The following is a 13,706-nucleotide window of genomic DNA, read 5'->3' as shown; positions in this document are numbered from 1 at the left end:
GACTGCATTGCAATGCAATGACTTTTGCACGGAGTTTGGACAAATTGAGACGAGACGATAAGTTTCATGATTATCCATAGATACCCTTAGATTTAGGACTGTGGTCCCCAATGTCATACGATTTTAACGGTAGCTTTGTTCCATGAGTAGTCCTGACGTGATGCCGACTGTGCCCTTTCCGAATCTTTGTATTGTTGCACGGGATAGCGGCTGTGAATGATTTGAGTACCCCGGTGACAGATGCGACAGCTGCATGCTGCGGTATCTGAGGCGTCAGTGGGGTGATTTTCTGGGGTGGCGCGATGATGTGAGTGCTATAGTCGATGGTTGGTCATAAATTCTTCAATTTTCATGTTGCTGAGTATCGAGGTGTTAGGGAAGTGCGTTGGGAGACGTCGATATCGCTTGGCGGACCAACTTGCAAGCCTCTTGGAAATCAGCTTGACTGGCGACATGGGCACATCAGGATTCCGGTGTGTTTGTTGACGGCAATATTGCAGTTTAGCACATTCAACTACCTGGGTGTTCAAATAGGTTACACTCCGCACGCGTGATGTGGAGGGCTTATTGCTTCTGTTCGGCAGTTTACAGATTACAGCCTGGGGCTATAGCCTTGTTCGCGTGAATTGTCGTAGTATGGGGCGTTTTTCCATATTCAAGAATAATCGAAAGTTTGGTCTATTTTTCGAAACTCGTGTTAGCGCATAGTTTGGAAGGGGAGGGTGTGATTTGAGTCTGCGTCCTCGTTCTTCGCCGTTGAGAAAACCCCAGCTCAGCCGGCCTTTTGTATAAATCTCACCTCTCTCGACATTGAAGTCCTACCGGTGGTGCACCAACCCGGTTCCATATTGCTCTTTGGTTCACACAAAACAAAGCACAAATTTTCTGAAAGGTATAAAATTTCCCCGAGACATCTTCTTTGCAATCAATACTCTTATTTCTGCTTTTTTAAGCGACTTGAGAAAATGCACAAAGTGTAGGGTAACTCAAAGTCGCACGTGATTTGGCGTCGCGTCGAAGAGAGCCTCACCACTCAACGCGTCTCCCCACGACAACGCAGCTCAACCTGGACTCACTATCACAGACATCCACCACTCATCCATGCGCTGCCGCTACGGCGGGCCATGTCCCATCCAGCAACATGTCTTATGCCGTGAGGAGGGTAGTAGACCCCTCCACTGCACCAAACTCATCCGGCGAGCCTCTAACGACGGCAACGGTCCTCGACTACATCTGCCTCTTCACGCACGATCTCCGACGAAAGCAGAAACGGTGGCAAGATGGAAAACTTAAATACCACACGTTCAATAAGCGTATTATGGTCTACGATGATAGGGGCAATTTCATCGGTGACGCACACTGGCACGGGGGCGGAGGTCTTGAGGAAGGCGAGGAGGTGGAACTTGATCGTGGCGCTGCAATCGTCCAAGTAGCTGATTGTGTGGGATCGCGCGAGCAAGACTTGACGGAAATTCTGGATAAACGCGTGCGAGAGGTCGAGAAGCGAAGGAACTTGGCGGCAGCTAAGACACCAAAGTCGAGTAGAGCTGGAGCTCAACCTCGGCCGCAGGAGCAACCACATTTTCAAGTCAGTCACCGATCGTTGAGCTCGATAGTTCCCAGCCAGGGACCGATTGGACGGGCCGCTATATCGGACCGTTCGCCCTTTGAAGCTCGGAAGGCGGAGGGGGCACCCCCAGCGAAGAAAAGGAGGGTTAGTCCTTCGCCGCCTAGCAAGGCTGGGTTTGCGCAGAGTCTGTTTGGGGCTAGGTTGAATTTGGGTGGTTCAGGAGCCATGGCGTCTTTGAAGATGAGGGCGTTGAAGGAGAGAACGAATTTGCAAAGGAAGGTGGATGAAGGGGACAAGGGACAGAGTTCCGATGGGGATGAGGATGTTGTTATTGTGGATGAGAGACGGAAGAAGGTGGTGGTGAAGAAATCGAGGTATTCTACTGCGCTGAGTGCGGTTTCTACTACCGTCAATGATGGACCAAGACCAGTGGTACGACAGATTTTGACACCTGTTCATGATAAGGATAAGTCGCCTACGGATTCAACCTCGAAGAGGGTTGAGGAAGCTCAGCCGCTGGAGGAGCGATCAGTCATAGTCAATGGAGACCCAGACATGACTCTTGATAACACTCCGGGATTACAGGCTGCTGCCAAATTAAGCGAAACACGAACTTCAGCTAAGCCTGCTGGCGGGCACAAACAAGCGGCAAGGAAAACTACGCCAACTCATTCGAAGGCGCAAGTGTCAACAACTGCAGCAGCACGAAAGGCTACACCCGAACCACCAGCCAATGTGATTGACATTGAATCATCACCAGAGGCAAAACCTCAAAGAGCAGCCAACAAAAATTCAGAACGGAGACCAAAAGTTGCGGCCAACGTACCAACGGTAGAACTACCGCGGACTACGTCACCTCCTAAACCGCCAGAACGGCGAACTGAATTACGTATCAAATCCAGACAGAGGCGAGGCCTGCTGATGATATCTGAGCGACGACAGGGGTTTCAAAGACAGCCCGCTTCTGCTACGGCAACCTCGAACATGCGAACCGTTGAGACTGCACCAGACAATGGTGCGGAGGAATCGACATCTCCGGAGGTGCGAGTGCAACGGAACGACGAAGAGCCACCTCGTCACGAATCCGAAGAACCTGACGAGGAACAAACCATCACGGCTACGCCTGAACCAAGTCCTCCGAGACGTAATGATGCTTCCGAAGTTGTTTCAGAGAGTGAATCTGATGTACCCCGTGCAAAGTTAAACCAAAACAAAAAGTTAATTGAGGAGGCAGAAACATCGTCAAATTCCGACGAGGAAGTCAAGCCCTCACGAAAAAGGCAAAGGATAGCTCCAAAAAGATCGACGAGTCGACAACTCCCCAGCGAATCCGAGTCAACTGAGTCGTCGCCAAGGCAGGTGAGAAGGAAGACAAAGGCGACGTTGAGAAATGAACCAGATTTGAGTGCCGACGAGGATACACGAGCCCATGCGCCCCAAAGGTACAGCCGCCAAACCGAGATTCAACAGTCCGAATCCCCTGAAGTTGACTCTTCCAGTGACGAGGATTCAGATCAACCACCGCCTCGGCAAATGAGACGAACTAGAACTAAACGCGAATCAGTTCCTCCTGCAGCGGAGAAGACGGATGAACCCAAAGGGCCACGCATCACGAGAATGGCACGAAAAAGTGTGAAATGCAAAGAGATCTTTGGCTTCATACCTCCAGTTAGTGAGCTAGATCTCGTTCCTGCTGCATTTGCGATGGCAACCGAGCGCATTGGGACTGTGGGCCGACCGCCTAGTGCTCCGAACCGACTACCAGGAATAACGGTAACGAGAAGGCCTGAGCTTGTCACGTCGGTGGTTCAAGCTCCCCCAAGACCAGCTGAGAACAAAAATGTTGAAGTGGGCGGCGATTTGTCCTCAGAGAGCGGTGTTCGCGAGAAGTCGAGTTCAGACCCTCCACTTAAAGAGACTATTCATGAAGATTCGACGATAGTGAATCCGGAGCCAGAGCTATTAGGCAAAACGGAATTGATTGTGGCAGAACCGGTTCGAGAAGCGTCTCCCCTTGAACGGAATACCGCTACGGATCAGGTAATTACTTCAAAGCCCACCATAATCAACCCGGCGACACGTGGGAAAAAAGCAGCGCGAAAGCAAGATGCAGCCGGCCAAGCACCCCAAACTATTGTCCCATTCGAGGCGCCGGGCCAGGTACGACCACCCAGAGAGAAGCAAGCTTTACCGAAGAAGATGGACCAGAATTTACCGGGTTTCACGAGCGCGAACGGCGGGGCATGGAGTAAGCACGCAGAAGATTTGCTTGGTATGACACGGCCTACGGGAAAGAAGAGCTATAGATGACAATTTTGGACTCATGAGTGAGCGTACATGTTGGACTGGCCATCGTATATAATTACACACCGAATACTCCGTACTTTGCCGTTGTTATGAACTACAATGGTAGAGAGATATCATGAATATATGCATGTGAAATGACACCACGCAAATCGGACAAATTCAACGTCAATGGTGCAATGCGGGGCAACAAGAGGGGCAAATGGATGGATGGACAGGTTGAAGAGTCCAGAACCTGAGACAGTGAATCCGAGATTTACGAAGTCAGTGTCTTTGAAGCATCACTCTCCCGTGGGAGTAAGGCTGAGACTGGCGTTGGCCTTTTGTCAGCAAAACATCCGGCAAAGCGAGACGACGACCTTCACGATCTGTCAGTAGTGCTCATCACACCACACAGTCTTCCAGAGGCAAACTTAATCTCATCTTACAACATGTGCCGAACCTGGCACCCTGATATCGATGCTGATGTGCCTCAGGCTGGAAAGGTACCAGGCCTGGTCTTCTTCTTCGATTCTTCACGATCCGAACCTACCTAGGAAGCCAAGGTTGAAGCGCCAGGGTGGGAGGTAAACCCTGGTGGCACACGGGGTGCTGCGGAAGGCTTAGAAGTTGGTGTTGGTCCATCCTCATGGCTGACTTGAAGGCACACCTCAAAGTCCGTCGGCGTCCTCTCTTCAATGTTCTCGTTCCACCAACGTTGGGTCCCGTCTGGTTGGACAGAAAATTTCAACCTCATCTTCTCAGCTGAGAATCTCAAACGAGCCAGGTACAAAGCTCCCAGTTTATTATGGGCCGCTCTTGGACAAGATATGTACTTGGTACATGCATAATGCTTGAGTCTGGGGTAAAAATGGAGGTCCAGTGTCACTTGCTCGGACCCGGTGAGCCGCTAACAAGCGGACCATGAGACCGCGCAACCTGCCAAACTGCGTTACACAAGCTGCAACGAAAAGGGCCACAACAGGCACTTTGGCGCGTTCTTCACGACACTCTTTTCCTTCTAAACTCAACCGTCCGAGATTTGAGTCACTCTTGCATGTAAGCCTTCAACCCCATTGTCCAATCACAATGGTACGTCCTCGCCGAAGGTCCATTGCGGGTGGTGCATGGAGTGGGTCTCCTGAGCCAATAATCGCTTGCAAAATAGAGATCCTGGTCAAGATGCCAACAGTTCATTGGGTGGTGGCCCCCAAACGTGCAATCTGCGCTAGTCCTGATTGAGCACGCCGAAAGAGTCAGCCTCCTCCACCCGCTGCGCCTTGGTCAAATGCTTCAAGTGAAATACCGTCCATGACTCCCTCCCGGACGACGCCTAAGGTTCCTCTCGATCTCTCTTTTTCTTGTTCAATAATTGAATTGACTAGAATCTTTGACATAGTCACAAAGAGAGAACAAAGAAGAGACACAGAAAGAAAGAAAATATAGTAACAAATTTGAAACCTCGATCTTGAGGCTTCCACCAAATCTCTCCGCATCTTTCTCCCCCCTCCTTCAAGCTTCGGCTTCACACTCTTTTCTCTCACCTCCTCGGTATTCATCGCCTCTAAATTGGGACTCTCTGAGGCCCAACGACATCAGCTTGTGTTAGATCTTGGTTATCGGCACTTGTCTTGATACCTGGCGTGCTTCTTTACACACGACAATCCGAATTCACACTCCCGAGATCTCTTCTCGGTGACCCTAGTAAGTTTGCTGAAAATCGCATAACGCTACGCGATATTTTTGGCTTACACCCCAAATGGCCGTTGTTCAGCATATTTGTCCCGCTTGACAACTTCGGCAATACCCAAATCCAGTTTACGGGTATCTCAACCATCTTCACCCTGGACCGCTTTAGTAACAACATCTTCGACTTCAATTACGAAATGGCTTCCACCCAGTCCAGCTCTACTCTCCCTCAGGGATTCTCCGTCTACCAGCCTACGCTCGGTGCTCCTCTGCAGTTCTTCCCTGCTCTTGGATCTCAACAGCTCGATGACATGATCAATGCCTTCATCCCTGGCCCTTCTGCTGCCAGCGAGAAGCGAGCCACCATCTCTTTGGACTTCCTTGAGTACGCTCAGATGACCGGGCAGACTTTCAAGTTCTACCCCGTTCAATCCGCACCTTCGGCCGCTGCTTCTCCTTCAACAGCAAGCCCTTCTCTTGACTCGGTCAATTCGTCATTCAACGTTTCTCCCGTCACATCTTCCTGGGACTGGAGCGCAGCATCTGCACCCTCAGTAGCCTCCTCGTCTCGTGGCTCAACGCAACGCCGAAGACAGAGCAAGACCAGCAGCCCGCCTTCCAGACATCAAACTACCGACTTTTCGCACCTGCCTGGTATGAAGATCCTCACCAAGGACGGACTGGACGTGACCAACTCCGCTTCTCGGGGATCAAAAACCAAGGAACAGCGTGACCACGCTCACCTCATGAGAATCATCAAGGCCTGCGACAGCTGCAAACGCAAGAAGATTCGCTGCGACCCCAGCCACAAGAAGCGAGGAGCTGCTCAAGTAACAACGCCACAACCTACTCCAAAGCCTGCAAAGAAGGCGAGGACGATCGCTCAAGATCCTCCTCCTTGTCCACTGCCGGCTACAATAACCGACACCGAATTGCTCTTCTCAGCATCATCATTCGACCTAGACTCGAGCTTTGACTTCTCTGGGCTCGAGAACCTCGACCCAGCTACCATTCCTTACGACCCATTCGACGAGTTTGTCCAGTTCCCAGCCATGGATACTCCGGACTTCGACTTCCTCCTCGACACTGGGGATTATCTGTCTTCACAATCTACGACCACTGCTTCTTCATCTTCGGCCGCTTCACCGCTCAAGGCGCTTACGCCGTCCTCAACGCAGGAACCCGGGGCGCCTCCTGGCACCGAGTTCGTCAATCCCGAGCTGCAGGAAAGGTCTCCGAACTTCCCTTTCCTGGAGCGTTCTGGCTCGTCAAGCGATTACACCGATTTCAATCTGTACTCGCCGCAGTCCAGCTTCTCCGAGGATGAGCGTATGCTGCCAATTGGCTCCTCGACTGGCAGCCTGCCCAGCCTGAATGAACCATCGCTGTCTGAATGCCCGCCTCCCTCTTATGAGTCTATGGCGCATGGCGAGGCAATCGAGTGGGACGGACCTGGCCTGTCTGTTGATGAACTCCAGTTCCACTCTGCCAACGAATCCGTTGGCGGTAGCGGCCGCAGCCCATTGAGCAGCAGCGGCATGTTTGCTACCACGAGCTTTACACGCACCGCGGGAGACCCCGTAGATGAGTTTAGCTCCCCACCGAACAGGAGCCCAGGCGTCCAACCCCCAAGCCAGGTGGTCATTTGTTGTCCCCCCGGCACGGTTGTGGTCGCCGGTGATACCTCACCTGGTGGTCAAGCCCTAGACAGCGTACGTCCACCACCGTTTTCGTTGATGAATATTCAAAAACTAACTTCTCGGAAGGTATCAACCAGCTTCAACTCGTCTGTTGCATCCGCATCTGTTGAGATCGATGCAAGCGTATGTCTACCATCTGCCACCTCATTATCTGCAGTAATGCTGACCCCTACCCAGGAATCGCCAGGTGTATTCGTCGACCAATCTATATCCAACTTGGCCGCCGACGCATCCAACAGGATCAGCAGTGTACGTACCGCCGTTGGAAACTCATTACAATTCGTATGGAAACTAACTTCAAAAAAGGTACTACCAGCTGACTACGTCGGCCTGTCCACGAATGTCTCTACCATCAGGAACAGCAGTGTACGTAACCGTAACCCCATGGATTACAGCTCGTGCTGTGTAGTACGGAAACTGACTTCAAAAAAGGAATCCACAGCTGAATCGGCCCGTCAATCTGTATTTGTCTCAACCAACAGGATGGACTCCGTACGTGCACCTGCACCCCCATCAATCGTTCTGCGACTAACTTTGCAAAAAGGAATCCCCAGGAACAACTGCCATTCGCGATCAAGATCATGTGGCTTCCGCCATCAGCCCAGCCTCATCCTACCCCGAACCCAATGTTCTGAGCGTATGTCGAAACTCGCTGCTGCGTGCCGCCGCATTATCGCTAACTTGTTCCAAGGCTTCTTCCACTGGCGATGGCCTCCAGGTGTCCACCAACCGTTCTGCTGAATCGATTGATAATTCTACTTCATCCTCGACACACGATTTGCTGATCGGTGGCTTTGAGCGTCCTGTCCATGAAGCCTCACCTGTCATATCTGGCACCTCGGACCACACCGTTCCTGACGTGGTCATATCAGACTTGGAGGGTGCCTATAATGATGAGCTTCGCCCGTCTGCACCCATGTGCGCCGCTCAGTCAAGCGAAGCAAGCAGCACACCAGTTCCGGTTGAAGTATCACTCCGTGAACAAGACCTATCTGTACCGGATGTTCCTGGTGAACGCTACGTCGTTTCCCACAGGTCCATCCCTACGGCCAGTCCATTCTCTGACCAGGATGAACGGCCATATGACATTGCCAATAGCAATGACCAGGGCGTAAGCGTCGGCCTGTCAACCAGCGGCGAGGCAGAAACCCAGCCGTCACAGGCGTCGTCCAACGCCCTACCGGTTATCCAACCCCCTATCAATGCCACCATCCGCTCTCTTGCGACAATCCAACCACATGGTAGTATTGAGCAGTCACGAAGCCAATCCGCAGACTCTTCTGTGTCCAACACTGAAGTCGACCCTGTCTTATTGGCACACACTGCTACAATGTCCAATCTGGCGCTGTACATGCTCGCCGCCATGATTGCGACAAATGGCGATATGAACGCCACGCCCCAACCCTCATCCGCTGTGGCATCCTGCCGCACAGCGTCACGGGCCTCGTTGCACAAGCGACGAACCGTGTTTTCAACAATGTCTCCTTTGTGTGTCGTGTAACAATGATGTTACATTGTGATGGGGGTTGGTGGTGAGGAGGGATGGAGGATGGGGGGGTTTTGTTTTCGCAGCGAAGCGTTCTCATGTTTTATTAGATGGCGATGATTTAATGATACCCTATTGATTACATTACTTGCACTTACATTGTATACTATGTGGGTTGGGGTGGTGCTAGATGTTCTAGATGTTTATATATTTAGACGAATATAAGCGCGTAGCGCTGTTTTATTTTATTTAACTCTTGTTACTGCGATAGCTGTGATCAATGACTGTGATGCCAGAACTGTATTTCTAGTTTAATATAGCTACATTGCTCGAACAGTGAACACTCGATGGACGTCATTTCGTGATGGTAATGTAAGGCATAAAGCGTAAGGAATTTACTCGGAATCTCATTAAGAAGCAACATGAACATTCACCAATATCAACTACAATTTAGGCACTCTATCCCTCGACCACTCATGCTTCACAACCACACCTTGAAGACCCATTTCGACAATGACCCAACGACGATGGGTGTCTGTTCTTTCGCGCTCCGGAGCTCGAACGAAATGAAACGGTTTATACTCTGCACACTGGCGTCCCCATTCTTGTCGTTGACGTTTCAACATCTTCCTTTTGAGAGGGGCACGCAGAAACGGAGGCCCGGTACATTTCTCGAGACACACAACGCCGGGATCACGTCCCGAGTACCGATACCAGCCTGATGTTGGTGGTGATAAAGATGACATGGTACTCGTGAGCTGGCTTGCCTCGTCACATTCGATCCAAAGCGGTGGATCTACTTCGGCTTGCGGAACTGCTGAGGGTCGTGAAGGCACGAGGTCTCTACTTGCAACTTCTCGCCGAATTGCGGTAGCGATGCACCTTAGCGGTACTACTGCTATAGGTGTTGTGTCCGATTGTGTTTCGTAAACCGGCGCGACGATGTCTGCATCGCCGTTTTCGGCCAGCCACTTCACCGTACGATGCTGATGGCCAGTGTCGTGCTGAACGTTCGATGCTTTTGGCATCATTGCTTCAGGCACAAATGCGAAATGGAGATCAACGCCGCGGAACCTCCTCAACTGCCGCACAATACGTACATTGAACAACAGGGCAGCTGGTATCTCTAGGCTACGCAGCTTCATCGGCGACTTGTGTATGTATTTGAGCAGACTCTCCATGTCACCGTCGAGTCCCCAATAGCCGTGTGGATGGCCACTGCTGCACCACAAGGTCCTTTTCTCCTGGCCCTTGTTTGGGGGCAAAATCTTCGGATGTCGTATGTAACTATTGGATGTGATTTTTTTGCGCGGGATAATACTGAGATGGCCCATTGTGAAAAAGACTCTAGGACACGCTCCATACTGCGGCGAGCGGCCCCAGTAGCTGTAGCCATGTTCTAGTAGATGACGAAGGACTGCGCTGTTCTGGAAGGCGAATTTGTATCTTTGGCGAAACGTGTTTGTGATTTCGTTCTTGATTGCTTTGCTTACGAGGAGAAGATTGAATATTGTGAGTGCAGGACGGTACCTTTCCGGCCATATGTATATGCTGGCCGTATGGTGCTCTCCTGAGAGGAGGATCATGTCGTGCGATACTATTTGTGTCCAAATATCATCACGAATTTCGCGGGGCAGACTGAAGATTGTCAGCCCGCTGGTCGCCGTTTGGCTGGATTGATCCGCCATCTCAATCGAGTGATGCAGAAGAATTCCGCTGGATAGTGTCTGGAGTGCGAGAGGGTTGGCTCTGCTTCGTAGTTTTGGTCGACGGGATGGTTTGCCTATGGGGGATAAACCCCAGCCAAGTTGAGGTGACTCAAGGGCTTGGAGTCATACTAGTTGGTTGTGAGTGCTGCAGAGTTATTGATTAGCAGTTTGGGACTATCGTGGACAGGGGTGGAACATGCTGCGTGGCTTGATGGCTGAACCCTTCTCGGATGTAAAGAATGTAACACCTTTGCGCTCTAAGATGGATTGCATAATTCGGGTTATTACGCGGTCCATGAAACATATCATATCAAACAGGCATTGGTCTGTACCTGCGCTGCGCGTAGCGACCATTGAATGTATTGGGGATGAAGTGACCAATGGAAGTATACGAAGTCCATTGCTTGGTGTACTTTGCTGTTGGGAACTTGGCGCACAGCCTCCTGGTGGGATCGTCTTCCGTTCGTAAGTGCCAGAGAGAAAATTGCAGGGACTTGAAACTATTTTGTTTCAGGAACTCGGCCCTCATATTTTTTTTTTTTTTTTTTTTTTCAGAAAAAGGAATAATACACCAAGTTCTTTGTTTCTGACATATTTGTTTGTCGTGAGATGGAAGCTTTGGGTCCAACTTGGTGTGGGTCGGCAGTCATGTGACGGGTTGTCTACGAATTTTCTCGCCGTGAAATGAGTTTAAGATAGGTCTAGGATGCCCGTTTCGTTTGCTAGTCGGCGTTAATTACATTGGTTTGACTTGCACCAGATCCTACCAGTAAATAAGCAGAATCAACGTGCACAAATACCTGACTGCGAATTAATGACCACCGATCCCCCATCAGTTACATATCCCGCAATCAAGGTTGACAGCCCCAGCCGCAAGTTGATCCGCAGAGAGGGCAAAAAGCGCATGAAGTAATCAACTACTGGTGTAATCAGTTGGCTATACGATAGAATTGTGGAACACGTCTGAACAAACGGAGCATTGACGACATACGTGGAGGAAGGCTGCTGTGTAACCCATGATCTCACTGCCAGCAAGGAACTTCGACGACGTGATTTGAACAGAGCTACTGCGGCTGTGTCCTCTGTCTGGGCTCATTCCGAGGAGTGGCATATAGAATCGGGAGCAAAGGGCAGCTGTGCCTCGTTTCGAGGTTGCAGAAGCTGGGAGGACAGTGAAGAGACCGGTCTCTGGAACTTCACTCTTGCAGTGACTCCAGGTGTCTAAGCTCGGCTGCCTTCTGGCTGTTGTGGGCCACAATAGATGGGACGGAAATCTAGGCTCTGATTGAGATTGATTTCCTCGACCATCAAGAACGGGCAGATCATTTGAGCAAGGAAACGAAAGGTAGGCCATCGGAGAGAATTGGGAAAAAGTGCTGGGAACGGCCTCAGGGTGGTCAAGGAAAGTTGAGGGAAGAAGTGGAAGGAACCAGACGATTTATTCCAGGTTGCAGCTGCCGCTCCGATGCCGCTGCTTCAGTCTCTTGGACTGGCACCTGCCAAACATGCTATTCGCAAACTGTTTCGCCGGCCGCCAGCTGATAACGTGGAAAACGGAGACAACAGACCACCAAGCCAGTTTTCGTCTGCGGCAGCTGGCTCAGAAAACTCAGCCCATGATTCATCACCACCTCAGAATTTACTCACAAAACCGGACGAAAAAGCATCAAAGCATCTGAAGCATCGAAAACCCTCTGAAACCAGCATTTCACCGAACGATATTTCGGACAAAATGGCTGTGGCCGATCAGCAGTTGTCCCAAGAGGACAAGGAGAACCACCGACCACAAGGAAGCGATGGTGGCGATTTGGTGCTTCCGTTAAAGAATTTGGACATTAATTCCCAAAATGAAAGCCCCAGTGACGTCGAAATCATCATTGAGGACCCCGCTGTTTTGGCTGAACGGGCTCATCATTTACGATTCATCGAGGAGGCACTCGACATGGTACGATTATGGAGGCCACTAGCTGGCGGTTAACCAACTCAATTGCAAAATTGCTAACTCTTGCAGGCTCGACTTGCGCTTCGTACGAATGAAACCCCAGTGGGTTGTGTGCTTGTTCACAACGGCACCATTATCGCCAAAGGAATGAACGCAACGAACGTTACGCGCAATGGTACCAGACACGCAGAATTTATGGCCATCTCGGCTCTCTTATCATATCCCCCGAAGAATGGTCCCCGTAAAACATCTCTGAGACCGAAAGATCTCCCGAGACCAGCCTTCAAAACACCTGACGATGCCTCCGATGCAACCTCGATTGAATCAAAGTCACCCGACGAAGGCAATGAAGATGGCAAGAAGGGTCATTTATATCCTTATGGCCAGAAACTTTATCCCCATGACAAGGTCAACCGCGAAATTATTCGAGAATGCATTCTCTATGTCACAGTGGAGCCCTGTGTGATGTGTGCATCTCTCCTGAGACAACTAGGCATCAAAAAAGTGTATTTTGGTGCCGTCAATGACAAATTTGGTGGTACTGGGGGTGTGTTCAGCATTCACGCCAATTCTTTGCCTGTCAGGGAGGATGGGCAAACACCGAGCGCACATCCCACTCCGCGACCATCCCAGCTCCCAGATGGCAGTGGCACACTAGGCACATCCTACCCGCCTGGTGGAGGCGATGGTGGGAATGTGGAAGAAGGATATGAGATTGAAGGTGGATGGGGACGTGATGAAGCTGTAGGACTTTTGAGACGGTTCTACGTGCAAGAAAATGGGCGTGGTAAGTTTTACTGTTGCTTCATTCGGAGACACGGCAATTATACTGACAATTGACTAGCACCTGTGCCGAGGAAGAAGGAGGGAAGGGCAGCTCGATTGGCGGCTATGATGGAGAAGGATGGCGAGGCGGAAATTGAGTCTCCTACTGGTGAGGCTGTTCAAGAATCGGAAACAGAAACGGCCCAACGTCAAGATGAAGATATTGGGAAGGAGAATGTTGACCCAAACCCTGCCGCAAATGCCCTGCTAGGAAAACAGGTCGAGGCGGCTTAGAACACTGCATGAACTAAAGCTTAGCAGCAAAAAGGCGTTTGGAAGTAGTATGACGAAGCAGTCATGGCTTACGGTGAAACGTTTATTGATACCCGAGTATAATGGCACGATATAGAGCAGTCTAGGATGAGCGAAATGCATGCGGGCAACCTCCAGATGGTTCCCATGGAAACTGTGTACTTGCTGATTTAATTTGGTTTGCATGGTATCGTGACTTTAAGGATATATCGTGGCTATGAGGACGAGTGCCGATATTGAAGACTGCTAA

The 13,706-nt window shown here is 50.7% G+C and overlaps 4 protein-coding genes across 4 annotated transcripts; 3 read left to right on the top strand and 1 right to left on the bottom strand.

Moving 5' to 3' along the window:
• Positions 1-1,141: 1,141 nt before the first annotated feature.
• Positions 1,142-3,880, top strand: VFPPC_06660 (hypothetical protein; the record flags this gene model as incomplete). The annotated part of the gene is made up of 1 exon (XM_018285654.1): positions 1,142-3,880. One exon carries the CDS (start codon positions 1,142-1,144, stop codon positions 3,878-3,880), a length of 2,739 nt encoding a protein of 912 aa, XP_018138405.1.
• Positions 3,881-5,739: 1,859 nt separating this feature from the next.
• VFPPC_06661 (transcription factor Cys6) lies at positions 5,740-8,743 on the top strand (the record flags this gene model as incomplete). Its single annotated transcript, XM_018285655.1, has 7 exons — positions 5,740-7,254; positions 7,309-7,365; positions 7,420-7,491; positions 7,549-7,608; positions 7,675-7,734; positions 7,787-7,879; positions 7,934-8,743. The coding sequence occupies 7 exons, from the start codon at positions 5,740-5,742 to the stop codon at positions 8,741-8,743; spliced, it is 2,667 nt and encodes an 888-aa protein (XP_018138406.1).
• A 428-nt stretch (positions 8,744-9,171) lies between these two features.
• On the bottom strand, positions 9,172-10,416 carry VFPPC_06662 (hypothetical protein; the record flags this gene model as incomplete). The annotated part of the gene is made up of 1 exon (XM_018285656.1): positions 9,172-10,416. One exon carries the CDS (start codon positions 10,414-10,416, stop codon positions 9,172-9,174), a length of 1,245 nt encoding a protein of 414 aa, XP_018138407.1.
• A 1,486-nt stretch (positions 10,417-11,902) lies between these two features.
• On the top strand, positions 11,903-13,438 carry VFPPC_06663 (CMP/dCMP deaminase, zinc-binding protein; the record flags this gene model as incomplete). Its single annotated transcript, XM_018285657.1, has 3 exons — positions 11,903-12,382; positions 12,449-13,166; positions 13,224-13,438. The coding sequence occupies 3 exons, from the start codon at positions 11,903-11,905 to the stop codon at positions 13,436-13,438; spliced, it is 1,413 nt and encodes a 470-aa protein (XP_018138408.1).
• Positions 13,439-13,706: the final 268 nt, after the last annotated feature.

Source organism: Pochonia chlamydosporia, assembly GCF_001653235.2.
Source record: "Pochonia chlamydosporia 170 chromosome Unknown PCv3seq00008, whole genome shotgun sequence".
In the NCBI taxonomy this organism is placed as follows: Eukaryota; Fungi; Ascomycota; class Sordariomycetes; order Hypocreales; family Clavicipitaceae; genus Pochonia; species Pochonia chlamydosporia.
Note: the sequence above shows the minus strand (reverse complement) of the source record. Positions and strands in the feature narration are given on the sequence as shown.